Consider the following 23,065-nt stretch of genomic DNA (forward strand, 5'->3'; position numbering starts at 1 on the left):
ATCTCCCTCTCCCTCTCCCTCTCTCTCTCTCTCTCCCTCTCCCTCTCTCTCTCTCTCTCTCTCTCTCTCTCTCTCTCTCTCTCTCTCTCTCTCTCTCTCTCTCCTCCACCTCAACCATTGCAGGCATTTGTTAGCTTCCCTCCTCTCTCCTTCCTCTCCCAACTTCCCCCTTCCTCTCCCGGCCTCTCCCTTCCTCTCCCAGCCACTCCCTGCCTCTCCCCTGTCTCTACCCACCTCTCCCCCTTCCTCTCTCCACCCTCTCCCCTGTCTCTCCCAGCCTCTCTTCTGCCTCTCTCAGCCTCTCTCAGCCTCTCCCTTTCTCTCCTTGCCTCTCCAAACCTCTCTAGCCTCTTCAGAAAACTGACACTCTTTTCTCTCTTCCCAACTGAAGAGTTACTGAGAGACAGACAGAGATAGGCTGGTTTCCCAAAGGGATTATCCTGCTTCCCTGTTTGTGACAAGGCCCGATAAGATGCTCTCTCTCTCTCTCTCTCTCTCTCTCTCTCTCTCTCTCTCTCTCTCTCTCTCTCTCTCTCTCTCTCTCTCTCTCTCTCTCTTTCCTCTCGCTCTCTCTATATATGTCTATATGTCTATATCTCTTTATCTCTCTCTTTCTTCTCGCTCTCTCTATATATGTCTATATGTCTATCTCTCTCTCTCTGCTGAGAGGCTATGCAGGACTGAGTATTCAGACCAGATGGAGCAAGAAGTGTCAATCCATCCCTGAAAGAAAGGAGAGAAAGAGAGATGAAGAGAGAGGAGAGAGGGGGAGAGGAGCGAGAGAGAGAGAGAGAGAGAGAGAGAGAGAGATAGAAAGGGGAAAGAGAAGAAGACGCCAATGTGGAGAGCAGCCTTGTTTTAGCCTCCAACAATAACTGGAGAAAGAAAAGAGACAGTAGTGAAACAGAACGTTAAACAGAGGAGCTACAGGGCTTTAGGGACAGCCATTTGAAATAGCTCAGATTTGCATGTTGGCTTTCAGAGTTATGCCTTCTCTTCCTATCAGCCCTGAGCTCTCTCTCAGTGGATTTGGACAGATATGTCTTGATGTTGACCATGAATCCACCTCAGCAAAAGCCTTCCTGGGTCCCACACACCACAGGTTCACCGAGGGTAGCCTGACCTTACAAACATGTGCGTGAGTGTGGATGAAACAACTTGTTAGTATGGCATTTCTTATTTTTCTTAGTTTTCCTCCTAATCACTATAAGGTGTCACGTTAATTGAAACATGTGGACAAGAAGGGAGAAGAGGAGTGTCAGGATCTCTGTGTGTGTGTGTGTGTGTGTGTGTGTGTGTGTGTGTGTGTGAGAGAGAGAGAGAGAGAGAGAGAGAGAGGTCTAGGGCCATGGCTTAGTCTGTAAATGGCTTGTGCGATGGAGGTGTTAGCTGGTGTCAGAGTGCCAGCAGCTGACAGATGAGCTCAGCCTGGGAACAGGAAATCCCTACTCCCCCTCCTGGCCAACAGCAATCTGGGGTGTGTGTGTGTGTGTGTGTGTGTGTGATGCAGGGATGAGGTGGGAGGCATGTGTGTGGTCCTCAGGGAGAGCCTCCAAGGCGGTAGGCTTGGATGGACCGTGGCTGGGAGCGTGTGTGGCAGGCAGGCAGGCAGGCAGGCAGCACACACGGAGGGAGGGAGGTCTCCAGTGACGAATCAATCAGTGGCTCACTTTCCTCTCCTGTCTAGTCTGGCCTGGGCTGTGATAGGGTAATATGAACATGTGGGTGAGAAGACATATTGTCTGCAACGCCTCGCCCTTTCTTATTCCACTTTACTCTGGCTGACTTTGCTGTGTGTGTGTGTGTGTGTGTGTGTGTGCGCCTGAAGATAGGTCTCAATCTAGCCAAAGTGTTGAAAAGCGAACTCCCTAGCCTCATTGGTGCTGAGTGACACGCACAGACATACACGCACACGCACACAGAGAGAGATACAGTAGTTTGGAGTGTTATTGATCAGTGTTAGTGAAGGGAGGTCACCAGGTTAACATGTGTAAGAGGAACCGTTTCAGTGGTGTGGGGGTTGGCGAGGGAAAGGTTAGAGATGGGCACACACACACACACACACTCGTCCCAGTGTGTCGAGGGAGGGTCAGGAGGCAGGGCCATTTGGCGTAGCAGGTGGTGCTAGATATGACGGATAGTCCCAGGCCTGTGGGCTTTTTCTTGTAACTTTCAAATCATTAAGCCCTTCCAGTCCTATGTAGATGTTAATGGCTGATTGGGGGAGCGGTCCCTCCGCGCAGACGGAGGCTGTCAGCCTGCACACTGCCAGCCAGCAGCACGGACATCAGCACAAATACTAGAAGGAAGTGATGGTGTGTGTGTGTGATTGTGAGCGTGTGCGTGTCTCTCTCTCAACCTGCAGCATAATAACGTTAGAATCCAATTAACTTAGCGCAGGGTGCTGTTGTCTGGCCATTAGACGTAATTAGTTAAAACATCAGAGAATAAACAGTTAATTGGCTTTGGTAATTAATTCCCTTGCTTGAGCTTAGGGGAAGGGGGAAGAGAGAGAGAGAGAGAGAGAGAGAGAGAGAGAGAGAGAGACAGAGAGAGAGAGAGAGAGAGAGAGAGAGAGAGAGAGAGAGAGAGAGACAGAGAGAGAGAGAGAGAGAGAGGGTGACATAAAGGCCTGAGGAAGTCTCCATTCTGTTTCAGCCCATCCTGCAGATACTGTGCCTCAGCCTCCAGCCCCTATCCCCCCAGCCTCCAGCCCTCAACCCCTGGCCTCCAGTCTCCAGCGGGAAGTTAACCCAGCTTATCCTTCCCCCTGAGTGTAACCATTAGTGAGGGGAGCCAACCACTGACCCTGGAACAGCATTTTTTCAGGGAAACATCAGGAGAATGACCAAACTGCCACAGCTGCTCTCCTCCACACACACACACACATATATTTTAATACACACACACACACACCTGTTTTAGGAATCCATGTTGTCTCCACAGCTCAGAAATACATCCATGTTTAACTAGAACTCCCCCCCCCCCCCCCACTCAGATTGTCTCCCTCCCCTGCCAGCTGTAATGGCCTTCCCCCCTGGGGATGAGGGTGTGGGGGATACGTGTCGGGGGGGGGGGGGGGGGGGATCAGGGGGCTGGTGGGTGGGGGGGTGATGGCTACGGCTTCTGTGTTCACTTCCCTGCTGAATGCTCCTATCTTCTAACTGTGTGTGTTTTGGTGTGTTGTGTGTTGGTTGGTGTGTCCGTGGTGTCGTGTGTGTGTGTGTGTGTGTGTGTGTGTGTGTGTGTGTGAATCTGTGCTCAGAGCAGAGTGGAGACACGGGCAGACAGGCAGGCAGATCTAACCCAGCAGTATCACCCTTATTTCCCGGGTCAGCGCTTGGGTAATGGTCTATTAATTTGCTCCTTTCTCCCTTGTGAGGTAAAACTCAATCTCCAGTCCCCAGTCCTTCCTGCTAGGCAGGCCTGCCCCCGTCGACAAGGTGATTGATTGAATAAACAGCTGTCACTACTGTGAGCGACCCTGCAACCATCACAGCCACTCTCCTGTCTAACCCGCCCATCCTCACTCACACACACACCACCCCGCAGAGCCCCTACAGCACACACACACACACACACACACACACACACACACAGGCCATCCCACAGCTAGGGTGTTCAAAGAGAGTAAATCACTTAGCTGGTGATTTATCACATTGTTTTTCTCTGTTTCCGCTCCCAGAATTCAATGTCTGGGTGCATCATCAGGCTTCAAAAACCTCAATGTGCATCCTTGCGTTTGTATATCAACGGTATCAAACCTTTCACTTCTCGCGATTGAATCCCAGTCGGAAAAAGGGTGCCTTTATTGTAGCCTTTCCCCGGTACCTGAGTTAAACAGACACAGGATCCAACCAACCTCCCCTTGTCAGGATGGTTTCAGCCTGTGTTTGCAGTCTTAAAGGTGACAGTGAAGGCTGGGATAGTGAATGAGAGGTGTGTTTGGTTGTGAGTAGGCCATGGAAGACTGGTATTTAAACACACCATGTATCACTGTCAGGAGGAGAAGCAGAGGGGAGAGGAGAGGGGGACAAACTGACGGAGACCTCGTTCTATTTCATCGTCCTTTGAATGAACAAGCGCCCCCCCCCCCCCATCCTCCCCTCACAACAGCAATCACCCCAGTAAATGTGTAGACTGCTCAAAACATGCCTCACTTAAAGAATACCGTATTACACCACACACCCACGCACACACACGCGCACACACACACACGCGCACACACAGACACACACACGCTTCTTTGTGCAGTCCCCCTCATCTTTAATTTCCCTCATTTCGACTTTAAAGCACATATTGTCCTTTATGGAGATAGCTGTTGCGGACTCACCTTGCATTGATTTAGGGTGCTGGGTAGCCCAAAATGAAGGCTGACAAGACAGGGGATTTATTTGATTGTGCATGCGAGGCAATGTCATTTTGAAGAGGGGAATAAAGGAGGGGGAGGCGGGGGTGAGAGGTGATGTACATCCTCAGGCTATAGCAAGGAGGACAGGAAGACGAAAAGGCAGAAGAGAGGGAGGAGGGATCTCTTAAAGGGTGAAAAAAGACGCCTTACCACGAATCAAATCAAATTCCCCTTATCGCACATTATTTGAAGACGTTATCGGGCAGGGTAATGTGGTTACACATTCAGGTTGGCCTGAGAGATTTCCTTGTTTACTGATGTTGGCGGGTGTTAGGCAGGCGAGGGAGGCGGCGGGCGGGCGGGCGGGCTGGGAGAGGAGCGGGAGGGACGCAAACACTTGATGCATGTCGGGAAACTCATTTAGGGCGGCCCGCCATGACGAACATGAGGTGGGAGGAGGGAGGAGGCAGCGACGGTGGAGGACGAGGAGAAGAGACTTGTTCAAGGGCACGGAGAGACGAGACGCCGCCGCGTGTGTGTGTAGTGTGTGTGTAGTGTGTGTGTAGTCTGTGTGTGTGCGCACTGGGTAATTCTATTTGGTGCTGGTTAGACCGAGTGATGGCAGCTTCTCTCTCTTAATGGGACACTGTTTCTATCGTGGCTCTCTCTCTTTGTCTCTTTCTCTCTCTTTTTCTCTTACTCTACGGCACTCCCACAAGCACACCGTCCTATCTCTTTGTCCTTATCTCAGTCGTCTTTTCTCTCCCTCCTCTTGGCAGACTTCTATAATCTCAACGTATTTCCATCAGCTGAGTGTGGGCCGGTAGCAGCGTATAGAAGTGACTGTTCTCCCAGTTCATGGTAGCAGGATGCAGCTCGTTCTCCAACAGCACTAAAGAACATGAATGAGGACAGAGGGCTGCTCTTACCGGTGAAGGATGTCCTCATGGCACTCCCCACACTTCTCTCCCTCCCAGCCTGCACTATCTGAGATCTACTGATTCATACATCACCTGGGAAGCAGGCCTGCATAGAGCAGGAGAGAGAGAGAGAGGGAGGGAGATAGAGAGAGAGAGAGAGAGAGAGAGAGAGAGAGAGAGAGAGAGAGAGAGAGAGAGAGAGAGAGAGAGAGAGAGAGAGAGAGAGAGAGAGAGAGAGAGAGAGAGAGAGAGCTCAAAGAGCCTGCTCCAGATGATAAATAAAGAGGCTGTTTCCTGCAGGATTCCTTATTAAAAGACGGATGGTCAAGGCTCTCCAGCAGAGACCAGAGGAGGGCTGTGGAGCTTCCACCATCTTGAGATCTGGGTGACAGATGTGTGACAGATCAACGGCAGCTCCTTGGATGGAGTCAGACTGGAACTGATGCTAATTGATCCGCCAAAGACATCTGCTCAGCTTGCAGAAACAGAGCGACGTGAGATTGGCGTGAATGAGTGTGGCACGTGAGGGAAAGTACATGTGGGAATGTTTCGTGTCAGTCGTGTGTGTGTGTGTGTGTGTGTTTGTGTCTGTGTGTGTGTAGTCAGCAAAAAGAGGCTGGTTTACAGGCGTCAGGCAGGCAGCTGTGCCAGGTCAGGAGCTCCCAGGTGACACACACACACACACACACACACGCACACACACACTGAGACAACATGTTAACAGGCTGCATATGGCTCTGGTCCGTGTCCCAGAGTGCCTGTTAGTTAGTTAGAGTCTTTGTTCTGCTGCCAGTACATTAAGCATTGAGGAAAGCCAAGATTGGAGTGACTCAAACACACACACACACACACACACACAGTACAAACACATACACATCCTGAGACACACTAGTCAGAGCAGGCCTGTTTCTCTCATTCTCTCTGCAGGTAACAACAGTGTAGACAGAGCAGCAAACTTAACCAAAGTCAACCTCACACACACACACACCAGCAGCATGCTAGCCGAGGCTGTATCATAGCAGGTAGGCGTCTCAGAGAGGACAGCCAGTAGACCATGACAGGATTTAATATCAGAGACATGGATATGGTGAGAGCCATCTCCTCCTCCATCTCTCCATCTCTCCATCTCTCTCCCCATCAGGCTGCGCTCTCTTCCGTTCCGGCACGTTCTAACCCTGCCATCTGTCGTCTAATCGTCTGTCTGGATTCCCCCTCTCCCTCCTAACACCTCCGATCATTGATTTTAGGAAGAGGGGGTTAAGTGATGGAAATAGGCCTGATAATGACCTCTTCTCTGTTGGCCTGTCTGTGTGTCTGTTTGTCATTATCATACAGCCATACTTATACTCAAACACTGGGGTAATAGATTTAAGATTGAGGTTGAGATTATATAGGAGAGGAGAGGAGGAGAGGAGAGGAGATTCATCTTACCGCATTAGAAGAGATCAAGCCCATACTCCATCAGAACTGTCAGGAACGGTCGAACCCCCCCCTCCCTCCCCCCTCCCTCTCTCCCCCCCTCCCTCCCCCCCTCCCTCTCTCATCCTCCCTCCCTCTCTCATCCTCCCTCCCTCTCCCCCTCCCTCCCTCCCCCTGGCCTTGTGGCATTTTGGTGAGGAATCTCAGCACTAAAAAGTTCTGTCAGGCCTATTTCCCTGTTATTGCCCCCTCCCCCCTCTCTCCCTCGCTCCCCCCATCCATCCATCCATCCCTCGCTCCCTCACCTCCCTGCCTGCCTAGGTGTCCCCTTCGCTCCTGTAGATTAAACGCTCCCCACCCCTGCCACCCCCCCACCCCCTTACTCTGGGTAGAGCCGAGGGGTCTGTTGGTGGGGGGCATCCCGCATTAATCATCTTTAACGCGCTGACAAGCGCCTCGTGTCCCGCCCCCCCCTCAGTCGCCAGGATTTATCTCTCTGTCCCCCAATTCCCATCACTCACCTCCCCGAGGGAGACAGAGACAGAGAGAGAAACAGCAGAGGGGAGGGGGAGAGGGGGATGAGAATGAGCGAGGGGGAGAGAAAGGGATAGAGAGAGAACTAGACACTGACAGCAAACTGGAGGGCCACGGAAGAATTCCCGTGGAAGGGGAGAGAAGGCCGCGGTGAGGAGAGGGAGGAGGGAGAGAACTACACATCCTTTATTTGAACAATAATGCAGATGAGGAGATCAAAATGACGTGAAACTACTTTAGGGTACATGTATGTAAAGGAAACAGACTCTCTCTCTCTTTCTCTCTCTCTATCTCTCTCTCTCTGTCTCTGTCTCTCTCTCTCTGTCTCTCTCTCTCTGTGTCTCTCTCTTTCTCTCTGTCTCTCTGTCTCTCTCTCTCTCTCTCTCTCTCTCTCTCTCTCTCTCTCTCTGTCTCTCTGTCTCTCTGTCTCTCTCTCTCTCTCTCTCTCTCTCTCTCTCTCTCTCTCTGTGTCTCTCCTTCCCTCTGTCTCAGTGTTTTAGTTGTCAAAAGCAGCGTGGTGTGTGTGTGTGTGATTAATCACAGCCTGTCTCCATCTAGTCAATCCTCTCCAGGGAGGATGTGGACACCAGCCATAGGGGGCTGCACACACACATAATGGGTCTGTCTATAGGATAAGCATTAGCCCTGACACACACACACACACACACACACACGCTCACACAAGCCGCAAGCCTTTATTGATGAGCATGTTGATGTAGCAGGAAAACTTGTGTCTTATGTGACATCATAGGTGAGGTTGAGAGATTACCTGCAGTGGGATGAAAGATGCTCCAGTGTCAACTCCTCTGATTGGACAGAGACATATCATTAGGCCACTGTCAATGGCTTTGATTGGACAGAAATCCTCTTCGTCTGGGTGTGGTGGAAAGAGGACAAGATGACGGTCAGAGAGATGAAAGTATGTAGAGACTGGGAGGAATGTGAAAGAGAAAAATAGAGAGAGAAAGAGAGAGAGAGAGAGAGAGAGAGAGAGAGAGAGAGAGAGAGAGAGAGAGAGAGAGTGTTACTTCATCAGTCAGCAGGCTAGAGATGGGAGTGTCAGCTTGTTTTTCATTAGTCAGCCTGGCTGTCCTGACTGCTCTGGTTGCTTCTGGTTCCCTGGTGACATGACAGCACATACATTTTCCAACTGACCAATCAAAGACAGCTACACTTCCTAAATGACCAATCATAGACAACCAAACAGTCAATCACATTTCACCAAAAAGTGTAGTTGTGTGAATTGAGGTCCCTAGAAACTTCAGAGCCTGGCCTAACACTGGTGTGTGTGTGTGTGTGTGTGTGTGTGTGTGTGTGTGTGTGTGTGTGTGTGTGTGTGTGTGTGTGTGTGTGTGTGTGTGTAGGGCTGTGACAGGGAGGTGGTTAAGGCTAGGACAGGTCCTTGGTAGAGTGATCAGGACTCCATTACTAAAGCCATTGATTGTGTACGGATGAATTAAAGGAGCTGGCTGGAGAGGAGACTGACCACACACACACACACAAACTTCTATTGTCTTCAGAGAGGAACTCCACACATAAACACACGCTGTGGTTACTTCCCTGACAAATATTGATACATGATAAATAAAATATTCCAAAGATTATTTTCCTATGAAACAAGCTAAATTAGACCCTACAGAGTACACATACTGTAAAATGAAAATAGAATAACTGTGATCAGACCTACAGCAAGTTAAAACTAAAGATCATTATTAACTTTAAAATTCTCTCCACCAAAAAATGAAATGAGCTGCAGACAGTAAAGTTGAGTTGTGTGCGTTGCAGGTGTGTTTGCCAGTAGAATGGAAAGAGCTTCATCAGCAGAGGATTGGATCTGGTTTTGTTTACTCCTGCAGACGGTGATTGCTTTGGCACGACTCAAATTATCTTGTCAGGGCAATAAAGCTGACCAGTGGTGAGAGCAGAGTGAGAGAGGTAGAGAGAGAGAGAGCAAGAGAGAGAGAGAGAGAGAGAGAGAGAGAGAGAGAGAGAGAGAGAGAGAGAGAGAGAGAGAGAGTAGGATGAAGAGGAGAAAGACAGGTACAATGACCACCGGAGATGAAAGGGGGTAAAAAATAAAGGGTGGAAAAGAGACAAGGACAAAAAGAAAGAGAAGGGGAGACAGATAGAAAGGGATAGATCAAAAAAAAAACAAAGGGAGAGGACTGCGGGGGGGAGGAACGAAAAGAGAGAATAGAAAGAACTAGATGGAGGGGATGAGCAAAGCTGGGAGAATAAATAGAAAATTAGAACTAGATGTGGCGAGCAGAGACTGGAGGGAGAGCGTGAGGGAGGAGACAGAAACACAGACACGCAGAATTGTAATCGATTACCTATTTTTCAAAGTCACTTAAAGTGTCCAGAGTGTGGGGCTGTTAAGTAGTAGTGCTGGGGAATGGGAGCTGAGTATGGGCAGGCACGCCTGACTGGACAGAGAGGGGAGGGGGGAGGGGAGGGGGGGTGGAGAGGCATCGAGATAGAGAGAGAGAGGGTGTCTGTGTGTGTGTGTGTGTGTGTGTGTGTGCGCCTGCGTGTCCGCATGGGTGCATGCACAGGTTTGTGTGTATCGGTGTGCGAGCGTGTGCGTGTACATGTGTGTGTTTGTTTCTATCGCAGATTGGGGGGGGGGGGGGGGGGGAGGGGGGGGGGGGGGGGGGGGGGGGGTTGGTGAGACTGATCCATCAGCAGCTCAAACAGTGTGTGTGTGTGTGTGTGCAGCGGCATCACATCACAAGACAAATACAATACTGCCCTCTCAAGTCAAGGACACGCTCGTTCTGGGCTTAAGGGTTTAAGCTGCAGCAGAGCAGAGCACAGACCAGCGGCTCTGTAGTGTTTAAGACTGGGGATGGCTAGCCCGGCCCAGCTTACCTCCCTGTAATAGCCCTGTCCAACTGCATCAGAGCTACAGCTGAGCAGTTAGCTAGGACAGACCCTAGAAGCCATTATCAACAAGGGTCCTCAGTTCTCCTGGTCTGACAGGACCCCAAACAAGCTGGCCTTCTCACTGCCTGCCTGGGAAGGGTAAATGGGCCAGAAGCTGGAAAGATGTGATTTTGCTGTGGCACCTGTTTTGTTTGTGGACCCTATTATCATGAAGGGTCCTCGAAGTCAGACAGGACCCTAAACAAGCTGTCTACCCCAGTGCCTGAGTGAGTAAGTGGCTGCTTAATAAATGTTATTTTGTCTACTCTGGCACCTGTTTTAGTTTGGTTTGTGTAAACTCACACACAGCCATAACCTGTCTATTAGGACAAAATCACTGGTCTTCAACTGTGGGCTGATAAGAATATGGCTGTGTGTGTGTGTGTGCGGACGTGCGTGGTGTGTGTGTTTGTGTCAGGTCAGCCAGACAGAGAGGGCACACAAGGACTCTGTCTGTCTGTTGCCTCTACCTGACCAGTTACCGCGGTGACTGCCTGTCCCTACAGGATATCCTGTTTCGGGTCAGTTTCATTGTTCCAGGGCTAAGAATAGAGCTTTTGATTGGCCAAATCAGGACCCAAACAGAGAGGACCTAGGGGAGAGAAAGGAAGTCCCCTTCACATACACACACACACACAGTTCTGACTCCAGGTTATTTATACTAGCAGACCCTTTAAGCCCAGACAGTCCTATTCTTTGCAGTGAGACACTGAGGCACTAAGGCCAAGCAGCGCACACACCCTGACCACACTGCTCTGCACCTGCTCCTGCACACAGCATGCACAAACGTGGGTTTTCCAAGGCAAGGACAATGCACTGGTGCAGAGTTGGCTCTCCCTTCAGCATGACCTCATCACTCACGGTGGGGGGGCCGGGCTCTGGAAGCAGTGTCACATGTGCATGAGAGACAGGATCTTAGGTTCAGGTTAGGATGTTAAATACCTAATTAATAAAACTCATCTCTCTCTCCCTCCCCTTCCCCCCCTCTCTCCCTCTCTCCCTCTCTCCCTCTCTCTCTCTCTCTCTCTCTCTCTCTCTCTCTCTCTCTCTCTCTCTCTCTCTCTCTCTCTCTCTCTCTCTCTCTCTCTCTCTCTCTCTCTCTCTCTCTCTCTCTCTCTCTCTCTCTCTCTCTCCCACCCACATCCCTCTCTCCAGGTAAGAAGAAGATGAGTCTGTATGACAGCCAGGCTCCAGTGTGTCCTATCTGCCAGGTGCTGCTGCGTCCAGGAGAGCTGCAGGAGCACATGGAGCAGGAGATGGAGCGACTCACCCACATGCACCTCAGGTACACCCCACACACACACACACACACACACACGCCCACAGGCCAGCCTCCCCCCTCTCCTCCCCTCAGACCCGGGTATTTCCCTAATGCTGTGGTGATACCTGGGCTTCTGAAGGGCTTCTGTGGGACAAAACAACAAATCCCAGCTGGACACAGACACTCGGAGACAGGTAGATAAATCAGCTGTGGTCTGCCCAGGGCTCAGCCCAGGTACGACAGGTGTGGGGAGTAGATCACACACAGCGGCTGCAGGACTGCAGCTCAGGGTGGGGGGGAGTCTGTCTGAGCTGGGCTCCTTAACCCAGGCCCAAGTCAGACACCATGACTTCGGTGCCTGATTCCTTTGTAGCTTTATAGCTTGTTGACAGGGACTTGTAGACCCTGAACATATGAGATCTAAGAGCTGGATAAGTGATTGGAACATGGTTTCTCCAGCCAGTCTGCAGTTTGGCGTTAGTTCGGTGTTTTACTCTTTAGACTTTTCCAGGTGGCTCTCTTCACACCCGAGCGTGAGGGGGTGTCTCCCTGTAGGCAGGGCTTGATTGGGGAGGGTGACCTGGTCTAGGGATAGCAGAGATGAGCTCTGGAGGCTAGTTAACAACCTGGGTAGTTAAACCGCTTCATAGGCGATAAATCAAGAGCAGACCATTTTAAGAGCTGAGGGGAGACATTTGAAATCATATTTCACCTTGATCCCCTGACCGACGTGCTCCCTAAACACCCCTGCTTTATGGTCCCTACCATTAACCTGTAGGCCTGGACCACAGGGGAGGAGAGGGGCAGGCCTACTGGACGCCAGATAGAGCACACTCATTTACCCCCCCCCCCACCTCTCCTCTTCCCCTCCTCCTCTCCTCCATCCACCCCTCCTCCATCCCCTCACCCCTCGTGAGACCAGATAAGAGAACACTTTGTTAAATCTCCAGGTGGGGAAATTTGGGTGTAACAGCGGCAGAGAGACATGGGGGAAAAATACAGAGATCATCATGTAATCACAAATAACAAATACATAACAAATCAAATATCACCTCATCACCTGCTGTAGTGCGTGGGGTACATGCCTGCAGAGGCAGCCCTGGGGGTCTGCATATACGGAGGGCAGGGAAACTAGGAGAGGGAGGGAGAGGGAGAGGGAGAGGGGGCGGGGGGTGGAGAGAGAAAGAGAGAGAGAGAGAGAGAGAGAGAGAGAGAGAGAGAGATATGAAGGGGAGGGAAAAGGAAGAATCCCACTGGAGCCGAACATACACACTTTGAGAGATTTACATGGGCCACAGGAGGAGAGGGGAGGAGAGGAGGAGGGGGACCCCCCAGCCTGAGTGCTATCCATCCATCAGCAGTGTCATTGGAGGATGAGGAGTTATCATTTAATAATTAATAAAGGGCAGAGCACACTGGCCTTCCCTTTGGGCCTGGCTGCTACTGCTGAGGAACTCCAGGGCTGCTGCTCTGGGGAGGGAGGGAAGTTGGGAGGGAGGGAGGGAGGGAGGGAGGGAGGGAGGGAGGGAGGGAGGGAGGGAGGGAGGGAGGGAGGGAGGGAGGGAGGGAGGGAGGGAGGGAGGGAGGGAGGGAGGGAGGGAGGGAGGGAGGGAGGGAGGGAGGCGGTTATTTAAAGAAATAGCGTCATCCCTCCTGGTGTGTCAGGGTCGGACACTGGCTGGCGTCACGGCCCGGTGATTTAGCCGCGCCAGCTACGATCCCCATTAACCCCTTAGCTGCTGCTGGGTGACTTATGGACAGGATCCATCCAACCATCCACCCCCCTCTTACAGACACACACACACACACAGACACACACATACAGTACACACACCTACTGTACCAAGCACACACATACATTACATGCCAGGTTAGGGATACATTAGGGAATTTTTAAGAGGCAGGAAGATGAAAAGAGAGAGGGAGAATTTGGACGGAGGGATGGAAAGAAAGAGAGAAAAAAAGAAAAATGGGGCATGAGAGGAAAAGAATAGAAGCAGAAAGAGGAGAAGAGAGCCTCCGTCTTTCCCTCACTCCAAGTGTCCTTGCCCCCGGCAACCAGTCCAAGGTCTGACTTTAGGCCAATACAATCACTGCTGGGTTTAATGGGAGGAATGATTTCCGTTTGATGATGAATCTGCGAGGGGAGCTCGTTGAAGCTTTAATCTGTGTGTGTGTGGATATGGGCACACGTGTTTGTGTGTGAGATAGAGTGTGTAAGTGTGTGTGAGAGAAAGGGAGTGTTTGTATGTGAGAGAGAGAGAGAGAGAGAGAGAGAGAGAGAGAGAGAGAGAGAGAGAGAGAGAGAGAGAGAGAGAGAGAGAAAGAGAGAGTGTGTGTGTCAGAGTGTACGCAGAGCGGTGCAGGGTAATGGGGGCTGGCACACTGGTCAGTTAGCTCCTTGTCGTTTCATTAATGCCTGGGCTGTATAGACAAAGTGTGTTTCAGAGATGGATGTTCCAACCTCTGGTTAAACCCTGCACGGCGCTGGTTCTGCGCTCCCTGTGGAACCCTGTACACTCTCCGGAAGGTTATGTGTCTCGAAATGCACGTTTTAAGTATCGATGGCAGTGATTTTGTTTGGATATTTGGCTATCTCTAGGAACACTGCAGTCTGAGGGAGAGTAGCTATCTATGGTTTGGAACACACTCAACATGCATGCACATACACACACACACACACACACACTGAGCTGTCCCATTCCTTCTGCTCTGACATCCTGGGCAGGGTAGACAGCCTGCTACATGGGCGCACAGATCATTGAAAGTGACACAGGGAATTTGTGGCAATTTGTAGTAAATCTCCCTTTAATGATAGTGTTTCATTCAGGCCCAAATGAGACTGGAGAGCATGTAGAATGGAGAGGCGTATTCAAGATGTAGCATTAGGCAGATGGAGGGGGTCGGCAGTCTCGGAGGGGCCTCAAGGTGTACGTGTGTTTGTGTGTGTGCGTGCGTGTGCGTGTGTGTGCGTGTGTGTGTGTGCATTGGTGTGTGTGTGTGTGTGCAGGCATGTGTGTGGGATTGGGATGGAAACCAAGCGCCAGTGTGCTCCCTGGCGACCCAGGATCCAGGACTAGGAGTCTCTGCTGCCACTCCTCTCCTCCACCTGCTTCTCCTCCTCCTACCTCTGCCTCCGCTCCTCTCCTCCGCCCGCCCGCCCGCCAGCCCGCTTCTCCCCCCCTCCACCTCCTGGCTTCTCCTTTGCCTCCTCTCCTCATCCGCTCCTCTCCTTCCGCCCCTCTCCTCCTCATGTATGGAAATGGAAATCTATCATGGCCTTTACACACCCTGAGGGGGCGGAAGGGCTGGTGGGCGGGGGTGGGCAGAGCAATCTACATATGCCCCCCTCCTCTCTCTCTCTCTCTCTCTCTCTCTCTCTCTCTCTCTCTCTCTCTCTCTCTCTCTCTCTCTCTCTCTCTCTCTCTCTCTCTCTCCACCTCCTCCCCCATCTCCACCTCCTCCACCCCCACGTAATCAATTTGCCTCCATCGGAGCGAACCACAGCTCGGTGGCGGACGACACGAGAGGCGAAAAGCAATCTTTATCTGGAGCTTACAGCCCCCCCTCCCTCCCCTCCCCCCCTCCCCCCACCCCCCCCAACACCCCTCGACAGGGACTTATTCAATTTCCAACCTCTCTCCTTCCCTCTCTTCTGCAGTCCTTTCCTCCCTCCATGTAAAACCAGGTGGAGAAAGAGAATGAGGAAGACAGAAAGGGAGAGAGGAGAGAGAGAGAGAGAGAGAGAGAGAGAGAGAGAGAGAGAGAGAGAGAGAGAGAGAGAGAGAGAGAGAGATAGATAGATAGATAGATAGATAGATAGATAGATAGATAGATAGATAGATAGATAGATAGATAGATAGATAGATAGATAGATAGATAGATAGATAGATAGATAGACAGATAGATAGCAGAGGGGATCTGAATGAATCTGATCAGATGACAGAAGCAACACTGTTCAGTCGAACAGCCTGAAATATCAAAGATGTTCACTTCCCATTAAGGTGTGCAGCTCTACAGAGATGTACCTCTCTGGTCTTGTCAGCAGACCTCTGCTACTCTCTAACAAAACACATTAACAAAACACACCTTAACTCCATCTCCTGTTGGCAACCTCTCGCTCCCCACCCCCCCCCCACCCCTCTCCTCCTTTCCTCCCTCCGCTCCTCTCTTTTCTCCGCTTGCTTTGTTGCTCATTTCACAACTCCCAGTCCTGGTTTGACATGACAGGCTGGAAGACTCTCATCCAGGCATTCCCATCAAAATTCATTGAAACGGGCTCACGTATGAAGCTGAAACGTGCACCTGCTCTCACTCTCTCCCCATCCCGTTCTCTCTCTGTCTCTGTCTCCTTTCATCTCCCCTCCCGCCCGCCCGCCCTCTCTCTCTCTCTCTCTCTCTCTCTCTCTCTCTCTCTCTCTCTCTCAGTCAGAGCCCCTGTCACTTTGTCAACAGCATAGCCCTACCCCTTGTCTTTCACCGCGCCAACAGCCAACCACCGCAAACAGTCGACAAGCAGTCAGTCAGCTGCTGGCGTTACGGTGGCTGTTGTTGTTCTGAGGTAATGAAGGAGGGCGAGGGTGAACGGGAACAGCGGATAGACGGCAGATCTCCCGATTCAGACGCCGTGTGACTGTGGAGCAGAGCTCTGTGCTCTTTGTTAGAGGAGCTGATCTCCCGCTTCCCCGTCTCCCAGTCGACACCAGACTGACACCCGGGGTGTGGAAGGAAAGGATGGAGATTTGGCTCCAGGCTCTACTGTATACATAAAATGTATAGCTAAAGTACAGCAACTACCCCCCCCACACACACACACACCCCCACACACACACACAAGTCTCCCATCCAGGAAGAGAACCAGAGCGATATGACCCCTTAATCTGTGTAAGTGTACAGCAGCACCCCACCCCCACCACCCCCCCTCTGCCCCCCTGCTCATCCCCTCTCCTACCAGACAGGGGGCTCCCCCAGATAGATGGCCCTCTGCATTAGCTCCAGTAGCACTAAAAGCCAGAGACCCCCCCCCTAACCCTGCCAGCTTGATGGAGAAGAGCGGGGGTGGTAGTGGTGGAGGAGAGGAGGAGCGGAGGATGAGAGGGGAGATGAGTGCGGCCCCAGCCAGACAAGGCTGAGGTTGCGGCGACCGCATCGGTTGGTCGTCGGGCAGATTTATGGCACGGCGGAGTGCGTTTATTATCTCGCAAACAGCCGCACGGTTGCCGTGGCGATTTATCCCCCTTCAAGCCGCTGGCCTGATTTGTGTGGACAGATCAATCACGGGGGGAGGGGGGAGGGGGGAGGAGACAAGGCTTATTACCTGCAGGAAGAGGCGGGACAAGCTGTTGAACCCCACCCGTACCTGTCATGTACACGCCCCCCTCACAGCCCCCAGCAAATCGCTGTTACGCCATTGTGAAACGACTCCACCAATGGCGATGCTGAAAATGAGTTGCCGTGTGTAAGAACCCCCCCCCCCCCCCCCCCCCGCATCCAGTCAGGTGACACGCTGGCTGCCGAATCCTGCTGTCAAGATATGGACCTCAGCACCTCATCACAGCCTCTCTGTGGCTGGGATTGGTCAAGTGTCACAAAGCAAACATGACAATGTGACAACAACTGTGACGACCCGCTGCATAAAAATCTATCTGTGTCTGGTGGGAAGGAGGAGATCACGAGACGGATATGACAAGAAGAAGACAAAGGAAGAGAGATAGGAGATAGAGCGAGAGGAAAGATAGAGGCACAGCGAACGTGACAGGCCAGAAGAAATCAGAGATAAAGGAGAGAAAAAAAGATATATCAAGGAGAGAGAGAGCGTGTGTGTGTGTGTGTGTCTACTCCTACCGGAGGAGGCGGAGTGAGAGATATGAATGTCTTGGGGAGATATCTGATTTGATATGTCTCTCCCTATTGTCGGCGGAAGCTTTAGCCGGCCCGTTTAATATTTCCGGCTTTCTAATCATTCATCTTCAATCACCATGTCAATGGGGGCTACAATTTGATGTAGCCCGCCCCCCCCCTCCCCTCCCACGACGCTCGAGGGACAGTCCGGCCCCCTCCGCCTTCCCCCTCTCACTCTCTCTCTTCGTCTATCCCTCTCCCCTCTCCTCCGCCTCTTTAATACAATGTTTACAAGCCAGCGGATTGTCCTCAACATATTTCAAAGTCCTAAGTGCCCAGGGCGTCTCACTGACAAATCAAATAACGGCAAAATCATTTATTTCCTGCCTGCCACTGGCTGGCTGCATGGTGGTGGGGGGGTGGCGGGGTGACGGGGTGGCTGTGGGCCGGGGAACGTGGGGGGGAGGGGGGGCAGGGAGGGGGGATCTGGGATTGTTACATCCGGGAGAATGATTACTTCAATAAAAAAATTATACCCAAATCTGCTTAGCAGTGGTACTTTGAGCTGTAATTGTTTCAAATACAGGCTGGACCCAGGGGGGTGGGCAGATTGAGTGGCACAGAGGGAGGTGGAAGGAGGGGCTGGAGAGGGGAGGAGAGGGAGGAAGGGGGGATGCTTTGGGTTTGATTTGTGTGACTGGCTTGGTGAATGACCGTGAAATGGCCGATTTGAACCTGGCCCAGATCTGCATGGAGGATTACAACATGTCTAACGGCACCTGTTCTGCTCTCTGCTTACAGTAAGACCCCGTCACAGAAGGATGGAGCAACCACCCCGGGGACTCCCAAGGTAAGATAAGAAGTCTCAGGACCAGCTCCAGCCTTCTAATGATCCAGCTCCAGGATTGTAGAACTTTACGAACCAGCCCCAATATTCTAGAACCTTAGGAACCAGCTCCAATATTCTAGAACCTTACGAACCAGCCCCAATATTCTAGAACCTTACGAACCAGCTCCAATATTCTAGAACCAGCCCCAATATTCTAGAACCTTAGGAACCAGCTCCAATATTCTAGAACCTTATGAACCAGCTCCAGCCTTCCTGGACCACCTAGGGGCTTTGCTTTAAAAGACCAGCTGCTGGCCCCAGTGGTCTGGTCCAGTGGTGACCAGGAGGCCAGGTGAGCCCTGCTCCAGTCTGGGTCTGGTGCAGGGGGGGACGAGGCCAGCAGAGCGCAGGCTGACAGGCAGTGTCTCAGAGCTCCCTATAGCATTGTCCCTGGCTCTTTAGATAGAGAACAGCTGGAGCCGCTGTCCTCGCCCCACCAGGCCTGGCCAGCGGCCCGGACACAGAAGCACTGGTGTGGTCCCACCGCTGGCTAACACCCAATTAGAGAGTGAGGAGAACTGAGGCGCAGCGTGTCATTATCTGTGACCCCTGCTGGAAGAACTGGAGGGAGTGATTCTGTCGCTCGCCCCTTATTCAGGGACTCCACTACATTTTGAGCGGCTGACCAAGCTGCACACATTCCAGTGGATTTAGGGGAAGGTAGGAAGTGTGGTTTCCAACAGCTATATACTTGAAATGTGACTTATGGCAATTGATGGTCATAAATTATTTATGGGGGATTGTCAAAAGAGACCAAAGAGAGAGAGAGAGAGAGAGAGAGAGAGAGAGAGAGAGAGAGAGAGAGAGAGAGAGAGAGAGAGAGAGAGAGAGAGAGAGAGAGAGAGAGAGAGAGAGAGAGAGAGAGAGAGAGAGAGAGAGAGAGAGAGAGAGAGAGAGAGAGAGAGAGAGAGAGAGAGAGAGAGAGAGAGAGAGAGAGAGAGACGACAAGCGAGTGAGTGAGTTTGGAACAGGGCCAGTCAGACAGCCAGATGACAGTCAGACTGATGGTGGCCCCTCCATGAGATCTACTGATGACACACACACACACAGGTCTAACTCAGAGGACATGCTAGAAGTGTGGGACTGCGAGTACGGCTGGTCACATGCAGAGCGAACAGGAGAAGACGCAAAGGGAGAAGAGAGGGAGGGAGAGAGAGGTGTGAAGAGAGGGAAGGAGGGAGCTGGAAAAGCGAGGGGTCGAGGGAGGTAGCGAGGGTCTGTCTGAGAGGCGTGACTGAGCATTATCCAGTAGCTGCTTAGTATTCTACCTCACCCCGTGGAGAATGGAGGGGCTCGACCCAGGGCCGCCCCTCCACCGGACCCCAGTGCCGGCTCCACCGGGGATTAACCCCGCACGCCTCGACCCGCCGTCGCCCACGCTCTCAGACGCCCATCGTCATAGCGACCCAGTGCCAGCCGGTGGTTGTTAATCCGTACGGGGACGAGGGCAGCCAATCAGGGCCGGCGGGATCCAAAGTCCTCATTATGTTCAGGTGTTCGCCGCGCCACACGTGTCTAGCCAAGCAAGTACGTGTGTTTATCAGTCAACACGGTCACACTCTGGAAAGGCAAGAAGGATTCATGTTGGAAAGGTTCACGATACAAATCTGCCAATGATTTCACCTGATGCACACATTTAACATGCCTCACCCACACAAGTGCAAACACGTGCACACACAAATACCACCCAGAAACCTGAATTATTCCACTAGCTCCAAAAGTGTCTATACTTTGAGACGGAGTGTTTTTCTTGAACCTTCCCTCCGGAAGTATAAAATCCATGCATAATGTGTAATTTACTGTCTGCACAGTAAGGGTCCGTCGTTTCTCCCATATTAATATTAGATTACGGCTGTCGCCCACTTCAGCCCCTGCTCTCCCCTCTCTCTTTGATTAATAGAAACAGATTGTAAACACAAATATTATATAGCGGCCTCGTAAAAGAGCTGGATCTCTGTCAAGACATCCTGTAAAGCATGGTCGTATGCCTGCCTCCCCCTTGTTCATTTGAGAAATTAACTAGATTAGGTTTGTCATAGGGACAGGCTTGTAACGTCTGGGTTTCTCAGACAGGTTTACTGATGGTCACAATGTCCTGTAATGTTAGATGGTTAGCCCCCCCCCCACCCCTCCTCCTCTCTCTTTCTATCTGTACACGTATTGTGACTTACACAGTGAGCCTCTGGTGCTCCCTAGAGAAGCTGGCTCCGGTCTCCAGCCTTAGAGGGTCCATGTCCTGGATATTGCTGACCCTCTCCCTCTCTCCTCTCCCTCTCTCCTCTCCCTCTCTCCCTCTCTCCTTTCCTCTCCCTCTCTCCTCTCCCTCTCTCCTCTCCCTCTCTCCCTCTCTCCTCTCCTCTCCCTCTCTCCTCTCCCTCTCTCCTCTCCCTCTCTCCCTCTCTCCTCTCCCTCTCTCTCCTCTCCCTCTCTCATCTCCCTCTCTCCCTCTCTCCTCTCTCCTCTCCTCTCTCCTCTCCGTCTCTCCTCTCCTCTCCCTCTCTCTCTCTCCTTTCCTCTCCCTCTCTCCTCTCCCCTCTCTCTCCCCTCCCTCTTTCCTCTCCTCTCCCCTCTCTCCTCTCCTCTCCCTCTCTCTCTCCTCTCCCCCCTCTCCTCTCCTCTCCCCTCTCTCCTCTCCTCTCCCCTCTCTCCTCTCCTCTCCCTCTCTCTCTCCTCTCCTCAGTCTCTGCTGCTGTCAGTGCATATCAAGCGTGAGGGCGAGTCACCAGTGGTCTCCCCCCTCTCCTCCGAGGACGCTCACCACTCCGACAGATACCAGGTGGGCCACACACACACACACACACACACACTCTCACACACACACACACACACAGCTTGAGGTGAAGCACCAGGGCTGGATGAGGCTTAGTAGACAGGCTTTGCCACTCTCTATTGTAGAGTGCAGAAGCTCAAGCTCCTCCCCCCGCGAGGTTAACCGAGAGGTGCCCAGATAACAAGAGACAACAGGTTAATGTGTTGTTTCAGTGTTTACACACACCCTCAATGTTTGACTCGCTCCAATCATCTCACACTTACATCTTATCGCCCAGTGGGATCAGTCTATGTGCTGGGAGTCAATAGAAAGGCCCCTCCAATCAGGATATAGTCCCTACCTGCACCCACTATCTTTAGCAAAGATTTGCCCGGCTGTAATGGCTTTCCTGTTCGGATAGGTAATCACCTTCATCCAGAGTTTTAGCCCCCAGCTATGCTCCAGTCTTCCCCCAGGGAGGGGATAGGATCTCCTGGTGTCCTTGACATGCCCCCACTACCTCCTTTCTCCTGGAGGTCCCACTGCTACAGATTAGACTTAATGCAGCCTCGCTGCCCAGGCTTGTGGCTTAACTCTCGACATACTTATGATTCCTATCTGTCCAAGTTTCCATTTTTTTGTATTTGTATGGGGGTGATGCATGATTGGGTTAAGTGGGTTTTCTCCTTCATCTCATAAAGTAGAAACTATTGACAGTACGCTGCACCATAATGCCCAGACGTTGACACACCTCTGTAAAGCCTGTGGTTAAAGTAAATGTTATCATTAGCCAAGGTGCTGAAACCTCCTATATTAAACACATGATCAAGTCAATGGGGACTACTTTTCCATTAAAAAACTACAACTTGCTTCTTTCACACGCTTTGTCCCGCTGCTGGATGGTTTCATTGCTGCGTATGTGCTAAAGAGTGGGCTATAGCTCATGTGTCCGTGTGTCACACAGGGGCCTGATGGCCCTTGTTGATGGATGGATCTTCTCTCCAGGAGTTTTGAACCGGCGCCCGCTGACTGTGCCCGTGTCAGTGAGTGGGCATCCATCGCTGTGACTGACACTTTGTAACATATTCAACCTTCCTCTGCTCAAGTCAGCACACACAGACTGGGCTAGTCTAGACACACACACACACATTCGGACTCTGCAGTATTTAGCACACACACTCCCAGGGAAGGGAAGGTTTTTTAATTTATTTTTTACTACTGATAGTATGTGGCTTGAAGCTTATGAATTCAAGCTCATGTTAATAATCCATGATATACTTCCATTTGTATTGCATATATTACTTAAAATCTTATTTTCAAAATACATATAGAGACACTGAAAAGTAATTGACTATTGTGAAATAAAGTCACGTATTGCCGCTCCCTAGTGGTCGAATCGGTAACTACGCTTGACGTCGCCTAACTTTCACGTCTGTTTTGGTCATGTGACCGCAGCCAACATGGCGACGAAAAGGGGCTAAACGATTCTGTGCGCGCTTCATTCAATCCGAATGCATCCTTCGCATATTATTAATACTTGACTGTATAAACAGTCAAATACTGCAGCGGATGACTCTTATGATTAAGGTACACAGTTGAGTTTTGCGGCGTGATACGGCTTTTAACAGAACTTGCAGACCCTGTTATGGAAGAGACGATAGAGACCAAAAGAGAAGTAGGTTTTTGTTTACAGTCCAGATGCTTGGCTCTTGCACTCTGAACAATCCAAAGCAATCCAGCTTTCAGCAGTGACTTGAAGATGTTTCCATGAACAATATTAAAATGTCCAAAACTAACGCATATTTCATGTGTTTCCTTTCCTACTTCCTGCAGACGTTTTTAAGAGTGCGGGCAAATAGACAAACACGATTGAATGGTATGTACACTCCTCCATTTCCCTATTATTCATTGCAACTATGTGTTTCATAATTTATAAAGTTAAAACAAATTAATTAGCATTTGTTTAAAATGCAAGACATTTCACTACACTTAAACATCCTTAACAGACCATGCATTGTAAATAAAAGTAAAGCGCTCATGAACCATAAACTAAGTCACACAAGCTGTTCTGGGTTCTGGTTTAGATGCCTGGTTTGGCAGACAGGTAAGTGTTGGACCAGGCTGTTTTGACTGTGCTGAGCGGTCCCAGACCTCGACTGTGCGTCTGCTTCAACAC

At 51.2% G+C, this 23,065-nt stretch overlaps 1 protein-coding gene across 7 annotated transcripts in view; it reads left to right on the forward strand.

Moving 5' to 3' along the window:
- rnf220a (ring finger protein 220a) overlaps positions 1-23,065 on the forward strand; it is a 112,454-nt gene that overhangs the window by 70,452 nt on the left and 18,937 nt on the right. For all 7 annotated transcript variants that reach the window (XM_084707882.1, XM_084707885.1, XM_084707883.1 and 4 more), the window contains exons 2-5: positions 11,305-11,434; positions 18,053-18,101; positions 20,821-20,916; positions 22,723-22,765. In XM_084707882.1, the coding sequence (XP_084564008.1) occupies positions 11,305-11,434; positions 18,053-18,101; positions 20,821-20,916; positions 22,723-22,765 (318 nt within the window). The remainder of the gene's footprint in view (positions 1-11,304; positions 11,435-18,052; positions 18,102-20,820; positions 20,917-22,722; positions 22,766-23,065) is intronic.

The sequence above is a fragment of the Hypomesus nipponensis genome, chromosome 10, assembly GCF_054491055.1.
Source record: "Hypomesus nipponensis isolate SF chromosome 10, ASM5449105v1, whole genome shotgun sequence".
Taxonomy (NCBI): domain Eukaryota; kingdom Metazoa; phylum Chordata; class Actinopteri; order Osmeriformes; family Osmeridae; genus Hypomesus; species Hypomesus nipponensis.